The sequence below is a fragment of the Adiantum capillus-veneris genome, chromosome 22 (genome assembly GCF_014529385.1).
Source record: "Adiantum capillus-veneris isolate H3 chromosome 22, ASM1452938v2, whole genome shotgun sequence".
Lineage (NCBI taxonomy): Eukaryota > Viridiplantae > Streptophyta > Polypodiopsida > Polypodiales > Pteridaceae > Adiantum > Adiantum capillus-veneris.
In genome coordinates, this window is record NC_140952.1 from 112,678,095 (window position 1) to 112,700,058 (window position 21,964).

General features: G+C 42.0%; 1 protein-coding gene across 2 annotated transcripts; it reads right to left on the reverse strand.

Moving 5' to 3' along the window:
* Positions 1 to 4,417: 4,417 nt before the first annotated feature.
* On the reverse strand, positions 4,418 to 20,940 carry LOC147430035 (protein ANTHESIS PROMOTING FACTOR 1-like). Of its 2 annotated transcripts, XM_086496228.1 has the most exons (11): positions 20,790 to 20,940; positions 16,439 to 16,539; positions 16,250 to 16,350; positions 16,099 to 16,165; positions 5,902 to 6,001; positions 5,712 to 5,828; positions 5,517 to 5,651; positions 5,358 to 5,442; positions 5,165 to 5,214; positions 4,917 to 5,092; positions 4,418 to 4,830 (listed from the first exon to the last, which is right to left on the reverse strand). In XM_086496228.1, the coding sequence occupies exons 1-10, from the start codon at positions 20,925 to 20,927 to the stop codon at positions 4,919 to 4,921; spliced, it is 1,068 nt and encodes a 355-aa protein (XP_086352354.1). In that variant the 5' UTR covers positions 20,928 to 20,940; the 3' UTR covers positions 4,418 to 4,830; positions 4,917 to 4,918. The 2 variants fall into 2 exon arrangements, with proteins under 2 accessions (XP_086352354.1, XP_086352353.1); XM_086496227.1 differs by having other exon boundaries at positions 4,418 to 5,092.
* Positions 20,941 to 21,964: the final 1,024 nt, after the last annotated feature.

Here is a 21,964-nt window from a genome sequence, read left to right on the forward strand (position 1 = left end):
TCAAAAACAGATTTCCCGTACCGCGGGTAGAAGATCTATTTGACAAGCTACAAGGTTCGACCTACTTCAGTAGGATTGACCTTAAAAGTGGCTATCATCAAATAAAGATAGTGAATGAAGATATTGTAAAGACCGCGTTCCGTACAACATTTGGTCTTTCTGAATATCTTGTCATGCCTTTTGGTTTGACAAATGCTCCAGTCATGTTCAATCGTTTGATGGAGAAAATTTTTAGATCCCGCCGCAAGTTTACTGGAGTGTTCTTTGATGATATCATTATCTATTCCAAGTCCTTGGAGGAGCACAAACAACATCTCCATGTAATTTTTCAAGCTTTAAGGGAGAACAAGCTTTTTATCAATCAAAAAAAGAGTGAATTTTTCCTTCAAGAGATTCAATACTTAGGTCATATTATCTCTCAATATGGTATCCGTATTGATCCATCAAAGTTGAAGGTAATAAAAGCAAGGCCTAATCCAAGGAGTCTACATGAGCTACGAAGCTTTATTGGTATGTGTGCATACTATAGACGCTTCATAGCTTCAAATAGCATGACCATTATATAACTTAACAAAGAAGAACGTTAAGTACTCATGGACTGCTGAAGAGCAAAATGCTTTTGACAAGCTCAAAGAGAAGCTTACCTCCTAACCAGTGCTTATGCTTCCGGATCTCTCAAAGCCATTTGAGGTCCAATGTGATGCTTGTAGTGATTGCCTTGGAGCAGTATTGCTTCAAGAAGGGCATGCCATAGCATATGAGAGCCGAAGGCTCAATGCTAATGAATGGGTCTTGGACATATATGAAAAAGAGCTTTTAGCTGTTCTACATGTCCTAAACACTGGAAGCACTATCTATTGGGAACTCCATTTATTTTGCGAACGACAGACCACAAAGTCTCAAGTACCTCATGACACAAACAAAGCTATGAAGTGGACAACAAGAGTATGTTTCAAAATGTGTGGTATGCCAAAAGACAAAGTATGATAGAGGGAAGCAACCTGGATTACTCCAACCATTACCCATCCCTAATTCGCCATGGAAAAGTATATCCATCTATTTTATCTTTGGATTACCCAAGACTATCCATGAAAATACGGGAATATGGACAATATAGGACATGTTTAGCAAGCAAGCACACTTTATTCCTATCAAAAAGACTATTAAGGCACACCAAATAGCAACCCTCTTCACATCTCACATTTTCAAACACCATGGATTGCCAACATCCATCGTGTCAAAGAGAGATCCTAGAATGACCGATAATTTTTAGAAAGGTCTCTTTGAAAATCTAGATACAAGATTGAATTTCTCTTCGGCCTATCACCCACAAACGCATGGCCAAAGTGAGATAGCCAATCTTACGATTCTCGATCTACTAAAGACTTATATTACAGAAGTAGATTAACGATCACAATGAGAGAAGTACTTACCCCTTGTAGAGTATGCGTACAATAATAATGTCCATACTACTACGGGAAATGCACCTTTTAAGAGCATAGAGGGAAGACCAAAAAGTCCCTTGCTACTTAAAGTACATGAGAAGACCTTCGTTGTTGATGAATATAGTCGTGACCTAAAAGAATCTTTCCAAAAGATTAAGGAGGCTATATCCATCTCTCAACAAAGGCAAAAAGCTGTTGCTAATAAGCACAAAAGGGCTTTAACGTTCAAAGAAAATGATTGGATCTTACTCAAGTTTCCCAAGGCTCAAGTGAGACAAACGACGAGCAAAAATCTTGCAGCCCATCAAAAGTATTATTCTAAACTAGCAAAAAGATACTATAGTCCCTTTCAAATCTTGAAGCCAATCAATGACATAGCTTATCAACTCAAGTTGCCCAACCATTGACTCATACATAATACTATGCTTTTTATGTGAGCCTACTCGAGCCTTCCAAAGGAGAGCCACCAACAAACGTGATTCCAAAATTCGAAGATCAAGAAGAGGTGCTACAACTCAAAGCTATTCTTCGACATAAGGATAAAGTACTATGACATGGTAATATTATCCGACGGTATCTTATTAAGTTCAAAAATTATCCTTTTGACGATACTAGATGGATGCAGGGAATACAGCTTGAGGATAGTAGGAACCTTGTCAATGCTTACAATGCTACATTAGAGTAAGAAAATGTAAATGTTTCTTTCAAATAATCATTGTTTTTGTCTCATAAGACTAATTCTCTGTTTATTATGCGCAAATTTAAGCAATATACATGCTTAGAATCATATTTGTATTGACGACGTCTCTCAAACACCAAGTAGAAATTGTCACTCTACTTTGGAACTATAATATAGATTAAAGAGCAGACACGCTTGCCACAACTACGTCTCCCAAGCACCAAATGGACTAGTCATCCGTACCAAATGGACTAGTCATCCATTCTGGCATGATATCGTAAGGTACAAAGGGATCCTCTATCTGCTATGAAAAATGGACTAATGACCAAGACTTTATCTTCTCTACCTCGTAGTTGAGGACAACTAAGGTTTCAAAGGAGAGGTAATGTCATAAAGTCTAATATCTAGCTTTATTTTCTCATGTTAAAGTAATCATTTAATATGGAAAGATAAATAGGAAACAATAGCTAGAATATAGATATGTGTTTTTAGACCAAGCTCAGCACAAGGCCAAAAGGAGATGGTTTCATCTCAACAAGGGCTCAAAAGGAGATAGTCTACTGAAAAAAAATGTGAGCACAATGGAGCTCAAAAGACCTTAGGCTTAGCTTTGTTAAAGACCTCCAAAGGTTAGTGTAAAAGTTCTTAGACCTTAGGTTAAGCTAGACCTATGCTTGAGATGCTTGATGACTAAGGTGCTTGGTCAAGCTAGGCATGTGCTTGAAGTCAAAGCAAATCCCTACAAGGAGAGGGCGTGCCCTTGAAGCTAGGGGCATGAGAGAGAGAGAGAGAGAGAGAGAGAGAGAGAGAGAGAGAGACCATGCTCTTGCTAAACCTATGCATGATGACTAAAGTACTTAAGCTAGTTGGGGGTCAAGGTGCTTGGGGGTAGAAAGTCAAAGTCATGCCTACAAAGGAGGGGGCGAGCCCTACAAGTAGGGGATTAGGTTGATGACCCTCACCTCACCCAAGGGACACCCCTTGCTCAAAGAGACATATAACACATGTCAAGGCCCTAACCAAAGTTGCCCCCAGAGTGTACCCTAAAGCCTATTAACCAACCCTTAGAGAGGTCTAATGAGAATTTAGCTAATTAAATTAATTATTTAAGCGTCCTCTCTCTCAAAGAGGAAAGGAGGACGCTTGATTGGTTAGGCTTGAGAGGGCCAATGAGCTTCAATCAAGGGCTAAAAGAGGGGGTCGACCCAAGCAGCTTGGAGGCTCGCTTAAGAGGTATACTCTCTTCCACACACTCACACACTCTCTCATTGTGTGAAGTGCTAAGTTGTAGAACTTCATCTCCTTCTCCAAGCTTGTTGAGAAGTGAGAGCTTACACCACCAACACTCTTTGCTATGGAATGCAAATCCAACCAAGAGCCATGCTTCAATGCTTAAACTTGTCATCTTCTTCATCAGCATTACTATGCTATTATGCTACGCTAAGCAACAAGAGTGATGATAAGTGAGAAACTATTTCTTTCTCGTAAGAATGCTTCTTCTTCCTCTTCCCTACCCTCATTCCCTGCTAGATCTATTTAGCTAAGTTACAAACATGATTGTGGCACATGAAACTCTCTATCTTCATTGCACCATCAAAGGTCTCAAGGAACACAAAGCTTGTTTTGTACCAAGTCTCCTTTTATGGGAGAAATTATAATACAAATGCCTTTTGGAGGAGGGACCAGCTCCACATAAATCCGATCCTCAACTATTGTCAAGTTCTCTAATTCTCTCTTGCAAAGTATTGTTCATGCCAAGTTAATCAAGTATAATGGCTATATTGCTACCTTTGATCAAGTTCAACCTCTATTTTCTCAAAATAGTCTCATATAAATGCTCACTACAGTTCTCTTAATTCTGCTATTCTCAATGTTCATAAGCCATTTCCATTACACAAGCTTCCAATTCCTTGATGATATGTTTGTGGTAAGCATAACAATGCAAAAGAATGAATCCATAAAAGAAGTTGAGTGTGGCTACATCTCGTGACCGTGTATGAGGTAAATTCTATTCAGCTGTGTGAATCGAACCCACATCCTTGCTTAAGACGAACGGTCTATTTGAAATAGAGCATACAAAAATGCCTATATTAAACAATTGCAAGGAAAGGTAAACTCAAACCATAAGAGTAAAGCCACAAGTATATAATGGTGATGATGCATCTCGACTTTCGAGGCCAAGTTTCGCGACGTAGATCCCACTTCCATTAGTAAGTTGGGAGCAGGTGGACAAGAGAGGCATATGCACATGACGACGAAAGTGGAGGAAAAGGGTAGGAGATAAGAGCACCAGTGGGCAAATTTGAAGCCTTCACTTACAATTGAAGATATGTTGACGATTCTCCCTTTCACTCAAAGGAGTCACAAAAAACATAATGCACATAGGGGAACGCCACAATTGTTAATCACAATGCTTAATTTTAGACTCCTCTAGCCCATTTATTGAGCACAAAACTCTTGTCCATGTCCTCATGTTTTCCAACTAAACAGCAAAAGAAGATGCAGTCTTTTGGTGTAGCTACTCTACACCCAGAAAGTATGTAAGGCTTTTACACCTGCTGCTTTCCTTTGCTCGGTTGCTCCAGAAAAACTAAGAAGGCCATCTTGGTCAGAAGAGTGAGTGCTAGTGACATTGCTATGAGAGAAGATACGTATCTACACGCCCATTCTAGGGCCATTGCCAATTAATGTACACTTGTCCATGCCCTAAGGAAAGGTAAAGCATCTTCAATCACTAGACTCACACGCCAATAAACATCTCACTAGAAGCACAAAGGCATGTTAACAAATACCATCAACCAGGTGGGTGATCGTCATGCATATATGAGCTTGGCGCAAAAGACGGTCCAAGTAATCTGAAGTCTGGGATATGAAAAGACAAGGATGTAGAGGCAGTTGCAAACATTAAGCGCTGCGGAGCCCATTTCACCACCGCTGGCACCCCATCCTGACTCATCCAGGTTGCAACCTGTTCACGAAGATAGACCCAAATAAGCAATGTTGCAACTCCTTGCCTGAGCATAGCACGTGCAATACCCACCTCTTGACCAGTGAAAGTGTTCCATGCATGCAAGGTTGCATCTCCAGAACCTGGGCAACAAAAGCAAAAGAAGCATAAAAACCCATTTTCTCCTACCAAATCCGGTTGCTAACAGAGTCCCCCACCAATAAGCTCCTACGTCTTATTTAAGAGTTGAGCAAAAGGTGATTGAAAGCTGTTGAATAATTTGAACCTGATAAAATGTATTGTCCATCTGGGCTGAAGCAAGCCTCTATTGCTGCGCCATCAGGGTCAGGCTCCACAAAATACTCATGCAGCTATGGCCATGAGAGAAGTCAGAAGATATCTGTTGGTTATACGAAATAGAACGCAAATTGCTCAAGAACGTTACCTTGACACCCTCGAATGCATCAAGAACAAAAATCTGACTACTTGTTGACAAAAGCAGCAATTTTCCATCATTGCTGAACTTCATGCCACGAATCTCCTGATAATTGACATCAATTTCAAACGTCTCGAATGGACCCTGCTACAAACCACATATCAGAACCTTTCCTTCAGAGAACAGGCCAGCAAATTGTTGTACCTTCTCAAACTGTCGCAAGTCGAAAAGCTTAACTGTCCCCCAATTTGAAGTTACAGCAAAAATTAGACCTTGCTTATCACAAGCAACAGAAGGCCTGCCTTGTACACGGAGCATTCCCTACACACAAATGCAACCAGATTGTTGCCAGAACCTTCAAAATTTCCACAACCTTTTAGAATAATGTACATACCTGACAAACATTACTTCGTAAATCCCAAACTCGCACAGTGTGGTCAAGAGATCCTGAAAAGGCAGTCTCACTTCTTGGGCACATGCATAGCGACACTACCCTACAATATGCATCATGTTTTAAGAGATAGCAGTTTAGAATTAACACGACCAAGAATTCACCATACAAGTTGTTGCATGACCATAGAAATAATAATAAAGATGTAACCCCAATGACACAAGGGCAGCTTAAATGTGATTTTGTGAACGATCTGTGCATGTCACGTGTAACACCTTTTGATAGACCAGCAGATTATGTCAGGTCAACAGCCAAAAGCACACACTTAGATGATAAGCTGGCTAGTGGAGTGATTATTCATTAATCCCTAAATTCTTGGCATAATCCCTGGACGCCAGTTGGTTGTTTGCAATGTGCATTGTGAATCAGAGAAGAAAATTCCAAAGCTCAAGATTGTATTATGTTGAACAATTTTCATCCCGCTATTTTTGCTTTCTACTGGTTTCAATAAACTCGATCCTAAGCTTACATTCTTTTGTGTCATCCTCTTCGTCCATGAGGAAGGCTCATGGACGCGTTTTAAGTCTATCGGAGTGCAATTTACAAGTTAGTTATAAAATGGCTGTGAGCCCACCCTAATTCTAAAGACCGTGTCCTTTTAACAAATTTGACTCAAGGAAAATTTTCCAAACACCAAACACAGAAAACGGTACCCAAGCCTTCCATTCATTTACATATAAGATTTCACACAGAGGTCTTCTCCAATGAAGCAGACAGAATACATCAAATTCTTGCAGTGCTCTCTAAACTCATTTGCATGGACTTGAACAGAAGAAAGACAGTTCTTGGAGGATGTGTATCAACTACAAGGCTCTCAATAAAATTACCATCAAGAACAGGTCTCAATACCCAGGATCAATGATATACTTAATAGATTGCAGGGTTTTTGTTTCAATAGGATCGCTCTTAAAAGTGGCTATCATCACATCAAGATCACTCCTGGAGATGTATACAAGACCGCGTTCAGGACATCCTTCAGATAGTACAGACAGTTTGCAGTGATTGCTTCATCTTTGCACACCCCGACTCCGAAAGGGGTACCATTCACTTGAGGACTTCATAGATTGCAGCTTTTGGGAGACTCAAGCAGAAGTTGGCGATCGGGCGAGCGTTGAAGCTACCAGACTAGCAAAAATCTTTTGAGGTTTATTGTGACGCTTGTGGAAGCGGATTGGGAGCGGTCTTAATGCAAGAGGGCCATGTCATAGCTTATGAGAGTCGGATGTTGTCAAAGCCAAAGAGGGTTGCACATATTTATGAAAAGGAGCTCTTAGCAGTTATTCATGTTTGACTCACTGGAACATCAATGCATCATTAGGATTTTGACCTGGATTTTGTTGAGATCTTTGACAAGGTACAAAGGGGGGAGTTTAATCGGCTGGCCTACTGCCTAGGCGGTAATGGACATCTCTCTCTCTCTCTCTCTCTCTCTCTCTCTCTCTCTCTCTCTCTCTCTCTCTCTCTCAGATGTATATGTATATGATGCCTCGACTGTCAGAGAGCTCCATTGTATCAGCTCACCCTTTGTATTCCCCTTGCATCAGCTTTCACCCCACCCTACCCACTATTTTCTTTTCAATTCTTTGTACTCTTTGTACCCAGACCTGGTATTAGATTCACCACATGTAACCTTTTGGTCTCATAGGTCATTTTGGCCTTTTGAAGACGTTAATATTACATTTCATGTCATTCTCTCTCTCTCTCTCTCTCTCTCTCTCTCTCTCTCTCTCTCTCTCTCTCTCTCTCTCTCTCAGTAAATTGGGGGTCTCTATCTGACACAATAGACTTAGCATCCCATGCGATCAAACGATGTGCAAGACAAATAGCTTTGCCGAATGATCGGCCTTTACTGTGTTCTTCACATGTGCAAAATGAGCTGGTTCGTTGAACCTATCCACAATAGTCTAAATTCCATCATGCCCACAGTCTTGGGTGCGTTTCCCTTCAGATAAGATGCTACCCTCCTAACCTTGGAGTGCTCTGAATAGCACCCTCTAGAGTAAGCTATGTCAAACTCTTGAATAACGGCGAGGGCCTTATGAGTATCTCGAAAGCCCGAAAAAGTATCAAACTTCAGGGCTTGCCCACCTTCCTTGAAATCGTTGGTCTTCTTGCTCTTGTCCTCAAGAAAGTCATATTGGTTGGCTCTGTAAAAGTGCTTCCTCTTAGAGTAAATTTTAAAACATCTGCTCATCGGAGTTCGAACTCTCAGAAAAGGATGAGTCCAAAGAACTGTCTGAATATTTCCGAGATCTTCGGTGGAATCTGCTCTTCTTAGCCTTCTTCTTGTTCTTGCCATTTCTGCTCTTTGTGTCCTCATCACTGGAATCAGAGGAGGAAGAGCTGTCGGGACTATCAGAAGAGGATGAGGATGAGCTGGAAACACCCTCAAAGCGGACGCGCTTCCTTGTCTTTCGTGCATTTGCAAAAGTAGACTTATGACCCAAGTAGCCAGGGTAGTCTGTTGCTCGACCGTGTCTCTTCGATTGCTTCTTAGACTTCAAGAGCCGGTTGACTCACCTTTCTACTACTTCGTCGGGTTCATCTTCTATGTACACCCACGGAGCAGGTGTTTTCTTCAAAGCTGGCTTCAGAGGTGAGTCGATGGTCGTGCGCCAACGAGAATGCACTTCATCAATCGGGTGTTTGGTCAAAAATTTCACATACTAGGGATCTTTTGAATACTCCAGCATTTGCCGAGCACAAGCATCAACCTGCTGTGACGTTGCATCTCCATTCGTTCATATTCCGTAGGTGGGAATGGCCCATATTCTTCTCTTGAGTCGACAAAAGGTGGGCATTGTCCATTCGAATCTTCCATGTTTTCACCCGAACCTGAGTGGTCAGGTGCAACCGTTTGCTCCTTGCAAGATTCGTCGACTGTATCCATGTGTGTCGCGGTAGCAAGGATCGGATTCTCCGTAGAAGAAAAATCGAATGCGCTTTGATACCACTATAACAGACTTGGGCACCCCAAGTCAGGAATCTGGCACGACACATGAGAGAATACTTAAAATCACTTAACAAAACTTATCACAGTTAAGAAAGAGATAACATATCCCGGTGTAGTTCCGTGCCCAGAGGTATTGGCCCCAAAGTCCAACGCCCCTTTCAGTATTTATTTTTATATTAATTCTAAGCAAAGCATAAAGTCCGAGGGTCCTCTCTCCTCAGTGCTCCCAAGCCAATGTCACAAATTGCTAACAAGTCAAGCCACTAAAGAACGGAGCCAAATCCCAATCGAGGGGCCTAAACCCTAAGAAGAACCAGCAGCAAAAGAAGTTTTACCGACTTGCAAAGTCTTGTCGATAGGCCTATTTTAAAAGACGAGTTCCCACCAACTTACGAGACCCCGTCCGATGGGGCCCAGGGGACCTAATGCCATGAAAATAAAACGAGACCAACACACACACAAGCGTAGAAGATGATGACGTGGCAATAGTACGGACGCACGCAATTTGCGCTGACAGTACCACGTCGCAAACGATACGGATTTCTGCATTTTGCGCGACTGACGTGGCAGCTTTTTAAGCCAATTTTTGGGATCAGATGCTTTTGAGTTTGAAAGCTTTTCATGTAACTGCTTTTATGGCCAAGGGCCTTTAAATATGAGCCAAGGGCTCATTCTCTGGCACGCTTCAGTATGAAGGTGCAGAGGATGGAGTACCAACGTTGTACCTTGTTCAAGCAATATAAAGAAATACCATAAGGGACGCCAAGGTTTGGGGCCAGTGCTCTCTTGGGGTGGAATTCCGCCACTCCTCGTCTCGTGTGTCGTGCATCTCTTTTAGTTCAGTTGTTATTGAAGTGCTAAAAGTCTATTCAGTCTCTTCTTTTCCGTTGGAATTGCTTTATTTGACTGAAAAATAATTCTGAATGAATTATTGGATTTATAATGAGAGGGTTTTCTCGCTTGGAACACCAAGAAAATAATTCTAGAATTATTGGAATTTTAAACGAGAGGGTTTTTCTCACTGGAGACATCCGAGTACAGAGTATTCCTAGTGTGTTGCCATTCAAAGTAATGACGGGAGCACTGAGAACGAGAATATCTGTAAGGCCACCAAGAACAGGTACTTCTGATGCGTCACAACGGATGGGTGACAGGGAGCATCAAAAAGAAGTATCCGACCATCCAGGAACGGACATCTCAGATGCGTCATAGGATGGGTGACATAGAGCATCGTGAAGGGGATTGTACCGTAAGTTCAGTAGGAAAGGACTAGGTGATGGGTATTCCCGATGCGTCACAAGGTAGGTGACAAGTGCATCGGAAAGGGGATATCCATAGTCGAGAGGAAATCCAAACTGGAAAAGAGGAATACGCGTAAAGACGCAAACACAAGAATAAAGATGGGTTCTAAGAAGCTTTTCTTAAAAAGCGGAATATTTTAACGAGTTTTCCGGAAAGAGCGGACGCTTTCTTGCGAGGAATCTATGTCTGCATTGCATTTGTGCATGTGGTTGCATCCAAGGATGCCTGGGAAGTGCTGTGAAAGGCATTGTTTTTAATTTATTAGGTTTTATTGAGTTTTTGGGCAAGTTCATACCAATTTTAAAAGATGCCGACCACCCACTTAATAAGTGGGCAGCCACTTAGAAAATAAAGCAACAAAACCAGCCAACGAATTCTCTCTCTCTATTTCGAGTAGAACAACGGCCAAAAAAAAAAAAAAAAGAGGAGGTGTCACGTGACACATCCAACCCTATGTGTCCGTGGACAAGCTACTTCATAACAAGGGTTCCGTCAGTCCAGTCAGTCTAGATTAGCAAGCGTTCTGGCACTTCTGTGAGTCTGTTCGCAGACCGTGCATGCCCAGACACTTAGTGTAGATGCATATCCTCTGGTTGCACACAACATGATCATAAGCATTCCCATCACAATCCATCAGAATCCTTCAGGGGAATTTTCCAGTGCATTTAGCCTATTTTCTCTATTTTTGACATTTTTCACTTATTATTTTTAAGTGACTTTTGTTGGAAAGTAGGTAGGGCAAATTGAGTAAGTTTGTATATAAGCAAACCTAGGCTAGCACTAATTGGCAGAAGAGGCAGCAGGAGTACCATCGCTCAACAGGTAACTTCTCAACAAGAACCTCCCTTGGTGGTGTTTTCTCCTCCAAGTAAGAAGACCTTCCCCTAGCGTTTTCAGCAGGCATCAGCGTCGCCATAGCCTCACTAGCATTGGCATTTTTCATCAAGACTTCTCAGCAAAGACTCCCTCAGCCCCTAGCGTTCCCAGAATCCCCAAATCGCGCTCCATTTGCATGGCGTTTTCAGCAGATAAGGAACCAGCAGATTTCAGCCTTTGAACCCCTAAAGACCAACAAATTTGAGCCCGCAAAGACCAGCCCACATCAACGTTTTTGGTGCCAGACAATTTCAGCCATTAGCGTTTTTGAGACAGCAGAAAATCTGCGACAGATTTCAGCCAGCAGCGTTTTTGGACAGCGGTACAAAAGCGTCAGTTTTCAGCCCTTAGATCGGTCTCGCCATCCCCGTCGTCGTCATCAATCTAGCCTAGACTTGCATCAGTCACATGCATCCACTTTGTACCGGTTTGTGCAATCAATAGTAGACCACTCTCGCCAACGAGAGTGGGGCCTTCGGAGGAGGGTTATACAACCTCTCTGGTGTCGTATTTCTCTTCTCTCTCTATCTCTCAGTTTCATACACTTTCACGCACAGTGTCCATTCACTTTGTTTGTGTCCATTGCACTCTCTCATTAAGAACGGAAGGCTCTCCCTTCCATAAGAACAAAAGGAACCTTGAGCACAGTTCGGAGCACTCATCTTGAGCAAAGCGCAAACATTCATTCCGCTGCACCTTACACTATCTCTCTATCTATTTCTCTCTATATCCTCTGGCTTCAATATTAAGTGATAAATTTTATTTATCCGAGTATATTTTATATTGCTATGTGCTCCCGTCTCTGACAGTGGTATCAGAGCATGGTCTCCTCTCTTTCTCTGTAAAGAAGGACGACTCTGGGAAGATACGGGAAGAAGCCATGACAAGCCAAGAGAGAAGTAAGCAGGCGGAAACCTAAGTCCTGCAGGAAAAAGCTCGCAGAGTTGGGAAATTTTTTTCTCTCTGCAAGAAGCCGACACAAGACTTTGGATTCTCTGAGAAGGCGATAAGAGCATGATGCTCGAGAACCTAGAGAATCCGAGGGGCGGAATGCTCAAGATCCTTAGAATCCTAAAAATATCCATAAACATCAATCCAGAACCATAGCCATAAAATCCCGTTATTTCGGGAAGGATATGAAGGTCTTTAGACCTCTGAACATTCCGGTCAAGTTTGATACATTTGACGGAAGGGAAGATGTCCTGAAAGCTATCGCTTTTATTCGACAGTTTGAGGTTGCCTTTTGCAAATGGCAATTTCTCAGAAGCGTCGAAGGTGAGGCATGTGACCAAACACCTCAAGGGGGATTGCAAGTACTTGGTGGTATACCAAAGCTCTACAGGAACTTACAACAAGACTTGGATTCAATTCAAGGCTGAATTTTCCAACAATTTTTTTTCTCTACGCTTTGTGGAAGGCATCCAAGAAGATTGGGATCGGTTTGCCCAATAGGAACACGAGCGAGTCAAAGCAAGTAGTGGAAAACACTGCTAGTGGTAATAACTCACAAGAGAAAAAGATTGGAAAGAAGTGCCGCCGTGCACAAGGAATCTTCGGATTGGAACCGTCCACCTACGTTGAGCGATGGCCCAGAAAAGAACCTTCTTTAAGGTGATCGCAAACTCTTTGTGAAAGAAAGACATCGAGACTAATGCTCTATGACTTGGGCATTCCCTATGTGGGAGGACACAAGAGGTTTAATACCCTCTAGACTAACAACGCAGGATTATGTGCAACGACAGATACCTAGATTGATTTCTAGGAGGATTATTCTTCTCGGGATTGAGAAGGTGGAATTGAGTTAACAGATTCTCGAATGAGGAAACTTCCGATCTGTTGGAAAGACGCGAATGACGAGTTCTTACAGGGCTCGTAAGTTTGATGATTGGTGAAGGATATCCTCGAGGTACTAGAGGAAGGACATAAACCGGTAAGGTAAGTATTGAATTATTGAATTTTTGAATTTCTGTTTAATTTAATTTTTAAGTTCTCTTTTGAGAAAGGACCAGCTCAACTCACCATTGAGCAAGATTTGGAATCTTTCCGGTTTCTCCCCGGCAGTTCAATTGGACCTCTACAGTTGAGGACAACTGTTTATAAATGAGAGGGATGTTGCTAAATTGGCTTTATTTGACAGAAAAATAATTCTGAATGAATTATTGGATTTACAAGTGAGAGGGTTTTCTCGCTTGGAACACCAAGAAAATAATTCTAAATGAATTATTGGAATTTTAAGTGAGAGGGTTTTTCTCACCAGAGACATCCGAGTACAGAGTATTCCTAGTGTGTCATTTAAAGTAATGACGAGAGCACTGAGAACAAGAATATCTGTAAGGCCACGCGTCACAACGGAGGGTGACAGGGAGCATCAGTAAGAAGTATCCGACCATCCGGGAATGGACATCTCTGATGCGTCATAGGATGGGTGACATAGAGCATCGTGAAGGGGATTGTACCGTAAGTTCGGTAGGAAAGGACTAGGTGATGGGTATTCCTGATGCGTCACAAGGTGGGTGACGGGTGCATCAGAAAGGGGATATCCATAGTCGAGAGGAAATCCAAACTGGAAAAGAGGAATACGCGTAAAGACGCAAGCACAAGAATAAAGATGGGTTCTAAGAAGCTTTTCTTAAAAAGCGGAATATTTTAACGAGTTTTCCGGGAAGAGCAGATGCTTTCCCGCGAGGAATCTATGTCTGCATTGCATTTGTGCATGTGGTTGCATACAGGGACGCCTGGGAAGTGCTGTGAAAGGCATTGTTTTTAACTTATAAGGTTTTATTGAGTTTTTGGGCAGGTTCAGACCAATTTTAAAAGATGTCGACCGCCCACTTAATAAGTGGACAAACACTTAGAAAATAAAGCAACAAAACCAGCCAGCGAATTCTCTCTCCCTATTTCGGATAGAACAGCGGCAAAAAAAAAACCGCCGCGATCTCTACGCGGCCAGCTTCTGCTCAACTATTTCTGATGTGGCCAAGGAGCTATAAAAGCACCACATGCCCTCACTCAGAGGAGTTGCCAGCGCCAGCAAGAGAAGACTCTGCCACCAGAAGACGCAAGAGATCGCGAGACTGCGAAGTACGGAAGCCGCTTTTCTCACGCAAGAGCGACAGGTATCTATTGTGGATTCGCCATACGAATTGTTGTCGCATGTTTGTGTGTGTGTTTGCAGGTACTTTATCGCCAAGGAGAAGCGGGAAGGCTTCGGCTTACGTTGGGAATTCCGAGAACGGAATTAGAAAATTGTCTGTGGTGTCTCGACTCCTAGTACAGACGGAAAAAGGATTGACAACTCGTCTCTCGGATTTCCCTTACGGGAAGGAACGACCATCGAGTCAGAGAATTAGAACGGAGAGGTTTTCTCCGGTTCTTGTGCTTGTAAAAAAAGATTCTCCCTAATAAAGGATTCTCTTTAAGGGGGGGACCAACCCATCTTCTGGTCCACAATACTGTGTCGATCTTCTCACTCTATCTCTCTATATCCTCTAGCTTCAATATTAAGTGATAAATTTTATTTATCCGAGTATATTTTATATTGCTATGCGCTCCGTCTGTGACAGTACGTGGTGACCCGATCTCGTGACACAATCTGAGAGAGAGAGGCCTGGTAGTTTCTTATAAAGGCTCCGGGCCTAAAAGCAGTACATGAAAAGCTAAAAGTTCCAAAAGCGTCGTCTCTAGCGCTGGTGGCTATTAGTGTAGTGTGAAAAGCAGTGCAGAACACAGACATCCGTTCAGCCTGCCACATCAACGCAATTTATGGAAATCATCTTGTCTACCACGTCAACAATCTCCACGCTATTTCATTATTTTTTCTTACAGATCATTGGCCAAGGGGCCTAAACCCTGAAATAAAGCAGGGTGCTTTATGCTTTAGAACTACGCTTTTCATGTGAAACGCTTTTGGATAGGCCCGAGCCCTTTAAATATGTTGTGTGGGCTCTCTCTCTAGCATTCTGCCGTGTGGAGAAGCAGAGCAGCATTCCCAAAGCTTGTACTTGTGGAAGCAATACAAAGAAATACCGAAAGGTGCGCCACGGTAGGGGGCTAGTGCCTTCTAGGAGTGGGACTCCGCCACTCTGTGTCTCTCACATGGATTCTCTCTCTTTCAATTCAATTGTTATGAAGTGCTAAAAGTCTATTTCGGTCTATTCTTTCAGTTGCCACGTACAAGCTCCAGTTTTCTTTCTGGAGCATCTTTGAATTCTTAACTCTTTGAGAGATTTTTGAAACATTTTGAATAACATGAAAACTATAAAAACAATCAAAATTGTCAGTGAGGTACACACATATGCTCCAACACACACACACACACCCCGCCCCCCCCAAAAAAAAAGAAGTACACATGCACACGAGCATATATTAATGCCTAGGTCTGCATAGTGACTTTCTCTTAGGGATCTAGAGGTGTGGACAGACTGAACCATAAGAAGCCAGGACTAAACTACATTTTTTTTTAAAGGAAGAAAGGGGAGGAAGACGAAGAGGGGTACCTACTTAAAAGCTCTACCTAAAAGCTGTGGCTGGTCCAAAGGAAGCCAAATCTTATTCGAAGAGAGCATCTATCATAATCCACAAAGTGACACAAATTCACCTCTTTAGCCTCTCTTGTGCAATGAAAATTCATGAACAACAAAAACTCTCAAGTGTATAAACATGAAAGCTTATTTCTTCTCAAACGCTTAGCGTATCTACTTAAAAGCTCTACCTAAAAGCTATGGCTGGTCGAAAGGAAGCCAAATCTTATTCACAGAGAGCATCTATAAATAATCCACAAAGTGACACAAATTCACCTCTTTAGCCTCTCTTGTGCAATTAATCTTCTCAAGTTAGCTTCTTTGTGCAAATGCTCAATTTCTTTCTGATCTTGTGAATCAATCAAGAGGTGTTATCCTTACAAAAGAGATTAGATATTCATAACAGTGCACCATTAAAAGAAGCAATGTTTTTTTTTAATCCAGGAAATTGAATCATAAATAATCTAAATTGGCATTGCCAGAAAAGACCTGTCTCTGTGGCCTTTGAAGTAGCAAATATACTTGTTGTCAAAAAGGGAAAGATACCGCAGTGATTCTACCTTCACATACACATTCAATAATGTGAGTACAAATAACCATCATCAAAATCGGTATTGCTAACAGAGTAAGGCCTACTCACCATCCCATCCATTTTTTGAAGCATAAAGGACACAACCTTTTCTGTGTGTGAAGCATATTTGATCAACACCATATTTCTTGCTATATATCATTTTCAGAAATCTGCATACTCACATCAAACTCAAAGGTTACTTCAGCACCATTCTCAAACTTAAACCAGACTTGAAAATGGGCCTCATATAATTAGTACCCAGCGTTCCCAGTGTCATAAAGTCGTATAGACTCATCATCACTTGCAGTAACAAGGACCTCATCTGTTTCATGAAAGTCCAAAGAGTTGATTTTACAGGTCTGCAAAAAACCATTTCTGAGTCCTGGCAACCCTTCACTTTCAAAAAGACATGCATACCCGCATCAGAGCAAGTAAACATCACTAATCTTTTAGCAATTTAAAAGTTAAGTATCAAAAACATTTGTCAAGCACGTCAGACATGTGTTAAACACTCCATAGAAGGCAGATGCATTGTTAGCCACTTGGACAGGTGGAGAAGGCTGCTACAGTCTCTTAAGAAGACTGTCGGAGGTAACTAACAGATGACAGATGGACGGGAATGCTGCAGAGAATGCCAAGGAGCAGACCAATTTGCTTGCCTAGACTATAGCTGTCATCTGTCTGTTTATGCAATCGTAACCCTGATCATTACTCTGTATCTCAGTTGTGCTCCTCAGTTCAATCCAGTTGCACTTATAATATGTTTCTTCAATCCACTGATAGATGCAGTTTCAATCTACTTTTTTTCATTATTTCAATTATAGTTTCAGTGTAACTGGCAAGCCACTGGCGAAGCAGTAGAAACACTGCAACAATACCAAACTGAACCGAAACAGCAAACACTTGACCTTGAAAGAGAGAACACCACACAGTAGAAAAGAGACGCGGAGTGGTGGAGTTCCACTGGCTCCTTAACTTTGGACCCATCACCAATATTTCTTTATTCCATTAAGGCCGTAGTCATATATACAAACTCGAGAGCCACGGTAAAAGAACTTGATTAGGCATGCAAGACAGGCATAAAACCAAATCTTCAATACACGCTCCTTCCATGCAGAGATGCCAATGACCATCCCCCACAAGACAATACATTCACAAGGTATGCTTTTGCACATATCCCTAATCCGCACTTGATTTCGGACAACAATCTACATCCACATAGTTTACATTGAGCAGTCAAATACAAACAATCAATATAGTCATCTCATCTAGCTCGCTTTACATTGAGCAGTCAAATACAAACAACTAATGTAGTCATCTCATCTAACTCCAGAACTGTTGATGCATCAAGATCACTATCAAGCCATCTCATCCTTTCAGAACTTTGATATTCAGAGATCAATATCCAGTCATCTCATCCAGATAGAACTATTGATGCACTAGGATCACATTCACATCTTTGTCCCAATCGCAGTGAATTAGGACTCAACACAGATGTGCAAACATCTATGCACATGAAATCCTTCTTGCAAATCTTTTAGGTTCAACTCTCTACTCACAATACCAATGCCTGCCAAGTAGGTTGGCTTGCAATGCGGACATTCTCAAATGTGCTTGTCCACCGTTCTGACTCTTCATAGGACTGTTTAATGGTTTGCTTCAACATAAGGACGTCACCTTGACCTTTTGGGAAACAAAGGCAGCAAGGCCATCGACTTGGAAAGCAATTTCATGATGACATTTTTAGCTAGGGGATTTTAAAAATCCACAATGTGCTTCACAATGTTGTCACGTGCACATGGCTCTATGTGCCACGTGGATAGGCTTCATTGACTTCCAGCCAGTTTTCCACTTCTTCCTAGATAGGAGTGTCTAGAATCCGAGGAGGATTAGTATCAGCAAGCCTGTTTGCAGGACCTGCATGTCAAAACAAGTTCATTAGATTAGGTTTTCCAGTTTTGGAACCCTCTTGCATAAATGGTTTGTACACGCATTTTGACGGATGTTATTACACTACAGTGGGCATCTGGCATGACGTGCATGTAGTTTTAAGGAAGAGGAATCCAACAAGCCATTCAATTGGATTCTTGGGTGGGTAGATGTGTGACAATTTCTAGAAACTAACCCCCTGGTCAAACTTATTTATAAATCATTTTAATGATTTATTTGTAGGAATTTGATAGAGGTTTTGCCCTACCTAAGCCTTAGTTAATTTATAAATCAAAAACCTCACCCATAAAGGGAGCAAGTGACCCATCAATCTGGCCTAACTGAAGAAGCTAGCGCTAAGAGAGCAAATCAGCATACCCTTTTGCAGATTTCACAGCCAGCATTTTCAGCCATCACAAACCAGCGTTTTGGCAACAGAACCCCAGCGTTTTGTAGATACAACCCTAGCGCTGGCTCAACCCTGAAGATCAGCCAGCATTTTCAGTTTTCGGCCCTCTTCCAAGCGGGAGAAGTGCGGGATCTATAAGCGTTAGCCCTCACGAATGCGGTCTGGTCCTTCCGTAGCTCATTGAGCCTCTCCCCGGCCATTCCCTTGCCATATCGAGTGCTCCGATTGTTGTCCATCATCGGCATCATCAAGATCTACATTTTCAGCTTTTCATTCCTCTCACATCCGGAGCGCAATTCAACCCAAGATCTACCCCTTGGTGGCCATCTGCAATCCCACGTCAAGAAGGATCCAAAGGTGCATCAAATCAGCCCCAGTGGTGCTTCATCTTAAAGAGTTACCGAGGTGACATTCACCATTCGAGTCAGTAGAGTCTGCACTTGAGGTATTGCATGAGTGTACATTCCATTTACGCAATCAAAAGCAAATACCACATCCGCAACAGTGTGGTGGGCCCTTGAGAGGGTTGGTTGGGACCCCATTGGGTCTCTCTCTCTCTCTCTCTCTCTCTCTCTCTCTCTCTCTCTCTCTCTCTCTCTCTCTCTCTCCAAGGAAAGGTAAAAGGAACCGCCATTCAAGCTAAAAGGAATCACTAACGCAAGGAAGAGAGAAAAGGATTTGTGGCAGTGTAAAACCTCAATCTTCACCATTTCAATTCCGCTGCACATAACAAATGTGTTGGCCATCATGTCCAAGGTGCACTTTTGAAAGCGCAACAAGTTCTTCATGAACTTTCTCACTAGAAAGTTCATGAAAGTGGTCGCTTTGACTGCATGGATTGCTAGATATCCTTGAGAGGGGCATGGCTACTCACTTCACCGGCTGATTTCAACAAAGTTTCACAGAGCAAGGGCTAACATTCTAAATTCAACGGCCACTGTTTAATGCAGATTGGCAACAAAGGGAGCAAAAAAAAGTGTGGAACTACAAACCCACTATAATTCATATTCATTATTCGTTTTATATTTGCATGCATATGCAATACATAGGGCATGGCACCGCTTCCGTATTTTGTAACAAACAGAGACAATGTGCCCACTCTTCATCGTGCACTCACTTAGTCTATTCACTAGGGTAAAGGTGCCAACTAAGCCGCGTAAGGATTGCAAAGCGCACATTGCACTGTTTTACATGTGGAGGAGCACAAAACGAAGCTGAAAATGAGATCTATACGTCGAAAAAATCTGAGAGTGATCGGGAGTACAAAGACGACGTACGACATTGCCGGAGATTTGTAGTGTGACAAAATTGGGGGTTTGAAGCGAGACAACCCAACAGGAGTAATATGCCATTTTGCCAACAAGGTTTGATCTCGTGATCTGACGATGGAGATTGAAACATCGCCCACTCTAACCACTCTACCACCCGGCGCTTCGTGTCCTTAAATTGGTGCAAGGTGGTTTTAAAATTGGGGTAGCAGGGTCCCTCAACAGGGACCCGGCTTTTTATTGGCCCCTTTACCCTATCTACTTTTTGATATTTTTTTCAAAATTTCCCTAGCTGAAAGTTTATCTGGGATTCTGCTTATGTTCGTAGCTCCTCCAAGGGAGATTTTGAATTGCAAACTTGCTCTAGTGAACACATTACACATAAGGTGGGTGCTTTGTCTTGATGTATAAACCATACTCATACTTTTACATAGAAAAGAGATATTAATTTACCGAACTATTCAAAGTCTAATTTTAGAATCGCAAATGTCTTATGTTTATCTTTATAAATCTCTTATTCACAAAGAAAATAGTAACCTTTTATACCTTGATTACATAAATTGCTGCGACGAGGCCAACCAAGCATGGCTTATTTGTATAAACAAGTCATTTTATCCACCCTGTTTACCCTGTCCTAAGCTACCCAAACACATAAAGGTGACCCTTAGCCATGTCTCAAACCCCATTTTGGATCTCCTGAGGTATTGCACTAGAGTCTCTCTCACACTCGTATCTATCTGTCCCTCTACATGTGCATCGTTCTCCCCTGTGTGTTTTATAAACCCATTCATCTACATATAGTATATACAGCACATAAGATGAACCTAGGAAAAGCCAAAACTCAACTTTAGAGGGAAGTGCAAGTTAGACTCATGGTTGTCAGCCAAAAGATAAGAGCTTCATCATGAATATCGCCATCACTGCCCGATACGGGCGTGGAAACAGGCCATCAATAGCCCCCTCGCAAACGAGAGAGAGAGAGAGAGAGAGAGAGAGAGCTTACGAAATCACGAAACGAAGCGCCCACTGTCATGCTAGCCATCACGTGATCGTCCAGCTCCATTGACACCCGGGGTCGAATCATGGCGTCAGAGCCCAAACAAATCTTACGATATAGGCGCAGGTTTGCCCTTCTTTTCATTCAGAAGGTTTTCTATATTTATATTTATTATTTATAATTTTCGATGAGAATCTTGTACATTTCTTGTAATCAGCGTTTGCCCTATCGTGGACGTTTGTCGAGAAGTTTATGTTTAGCTATAATGGATTTTAGGGAGAGGGGGGGGGGGGGGGGGGGGGGGGGGGGGGGGGGGGTGTTTGTTTATGTATTTTGATGAGTGATCAAACCAAAAGCAAAATCTTGTGGCGCTCACAGAATTCGGTTTTGAGTTTCTCACCCAAATATGGTCAAGGATTGAATTGTAAATAGTTGTTGCCTACTGAATTGTAGAGTGTATTTGTTTTTGTGAAAAAATCCATGCAATTTTTTGTATTGGTTGTTTGTTTGATCAATGTGGACGTTGAAGTCCTCAATGATAATGCTTAAAATGTTGCCATTGATGGCTTGTAGCAAGTTTTTCAATTGTGAAAGCAATGATTGTATCGATGCCTTGGGTGATTTGTAGACATTCACAATGTGGATGACAAAAAAGATTTCTTGTCCAACTTAATGCAAGTTTTGTGATGCATTGATAAACCATACCCATTGTGATGGTATATGTGTTGAAAGTTTGGTCCAAGCAAGTTTCTTTCGTTTTGTTGTTTTGTTTCTTGCCAACAAAAGATTGTTGATGAGGTGAAGTTGAGATCATTTTTTATGTGATCGACTATGTTTTTGGATGGAAACCACATTCAATGATTGAATTATGTAATGAATAGCCTCTAGAAGATTGAGTTACTCATTTAAGTGTTGCCATTTTACAGTCGTTCGAAGACGTTCGACAGTACTACAGCGTCGATGTGAATGTGGGTGTTGAGAATCGGGCTTAGAATCTGAAAATTTGTAGGGTCCTTGATAAGTGATAATGAAGTGTAGGCCAAGCCATGGGCTCGTATGCCAATAGGGTCAAATGCTAGATAAGTCACGGTTATACCTTGTGATCTATGGATTGTCGTGCATTGGTAGGCTGTATTGGAAGTTACTTCCTAGAGACTATGTTGAGTTCATTTCTCCCGACT

Excerpts from the sequence above, each read along its gene's own strand:
- LOC147430035 (XM_086496228.1), bottom strand. The coding sequence starts at position 20,927 with ATGAAAAGAAGGGCAAACCTGCGCCTATATCGTAAGATTTGTTTGGGC. Across the intron at positions 5,829-5,901 it reads TACGAAGTAATGTTTGTCAG|GGAATGCTCCGTGTACAAGG; the intron begins GTATGTACATTA and ends ATTTGTGTGTAG. Across the intron at positions 5,215-5,357 it reads TGGACAATACATTTTATCAG|GTTCTGGAGATGCAACCTTG; the intron begins GTTCAAATTATT and ends TTTGTTGCCCAG.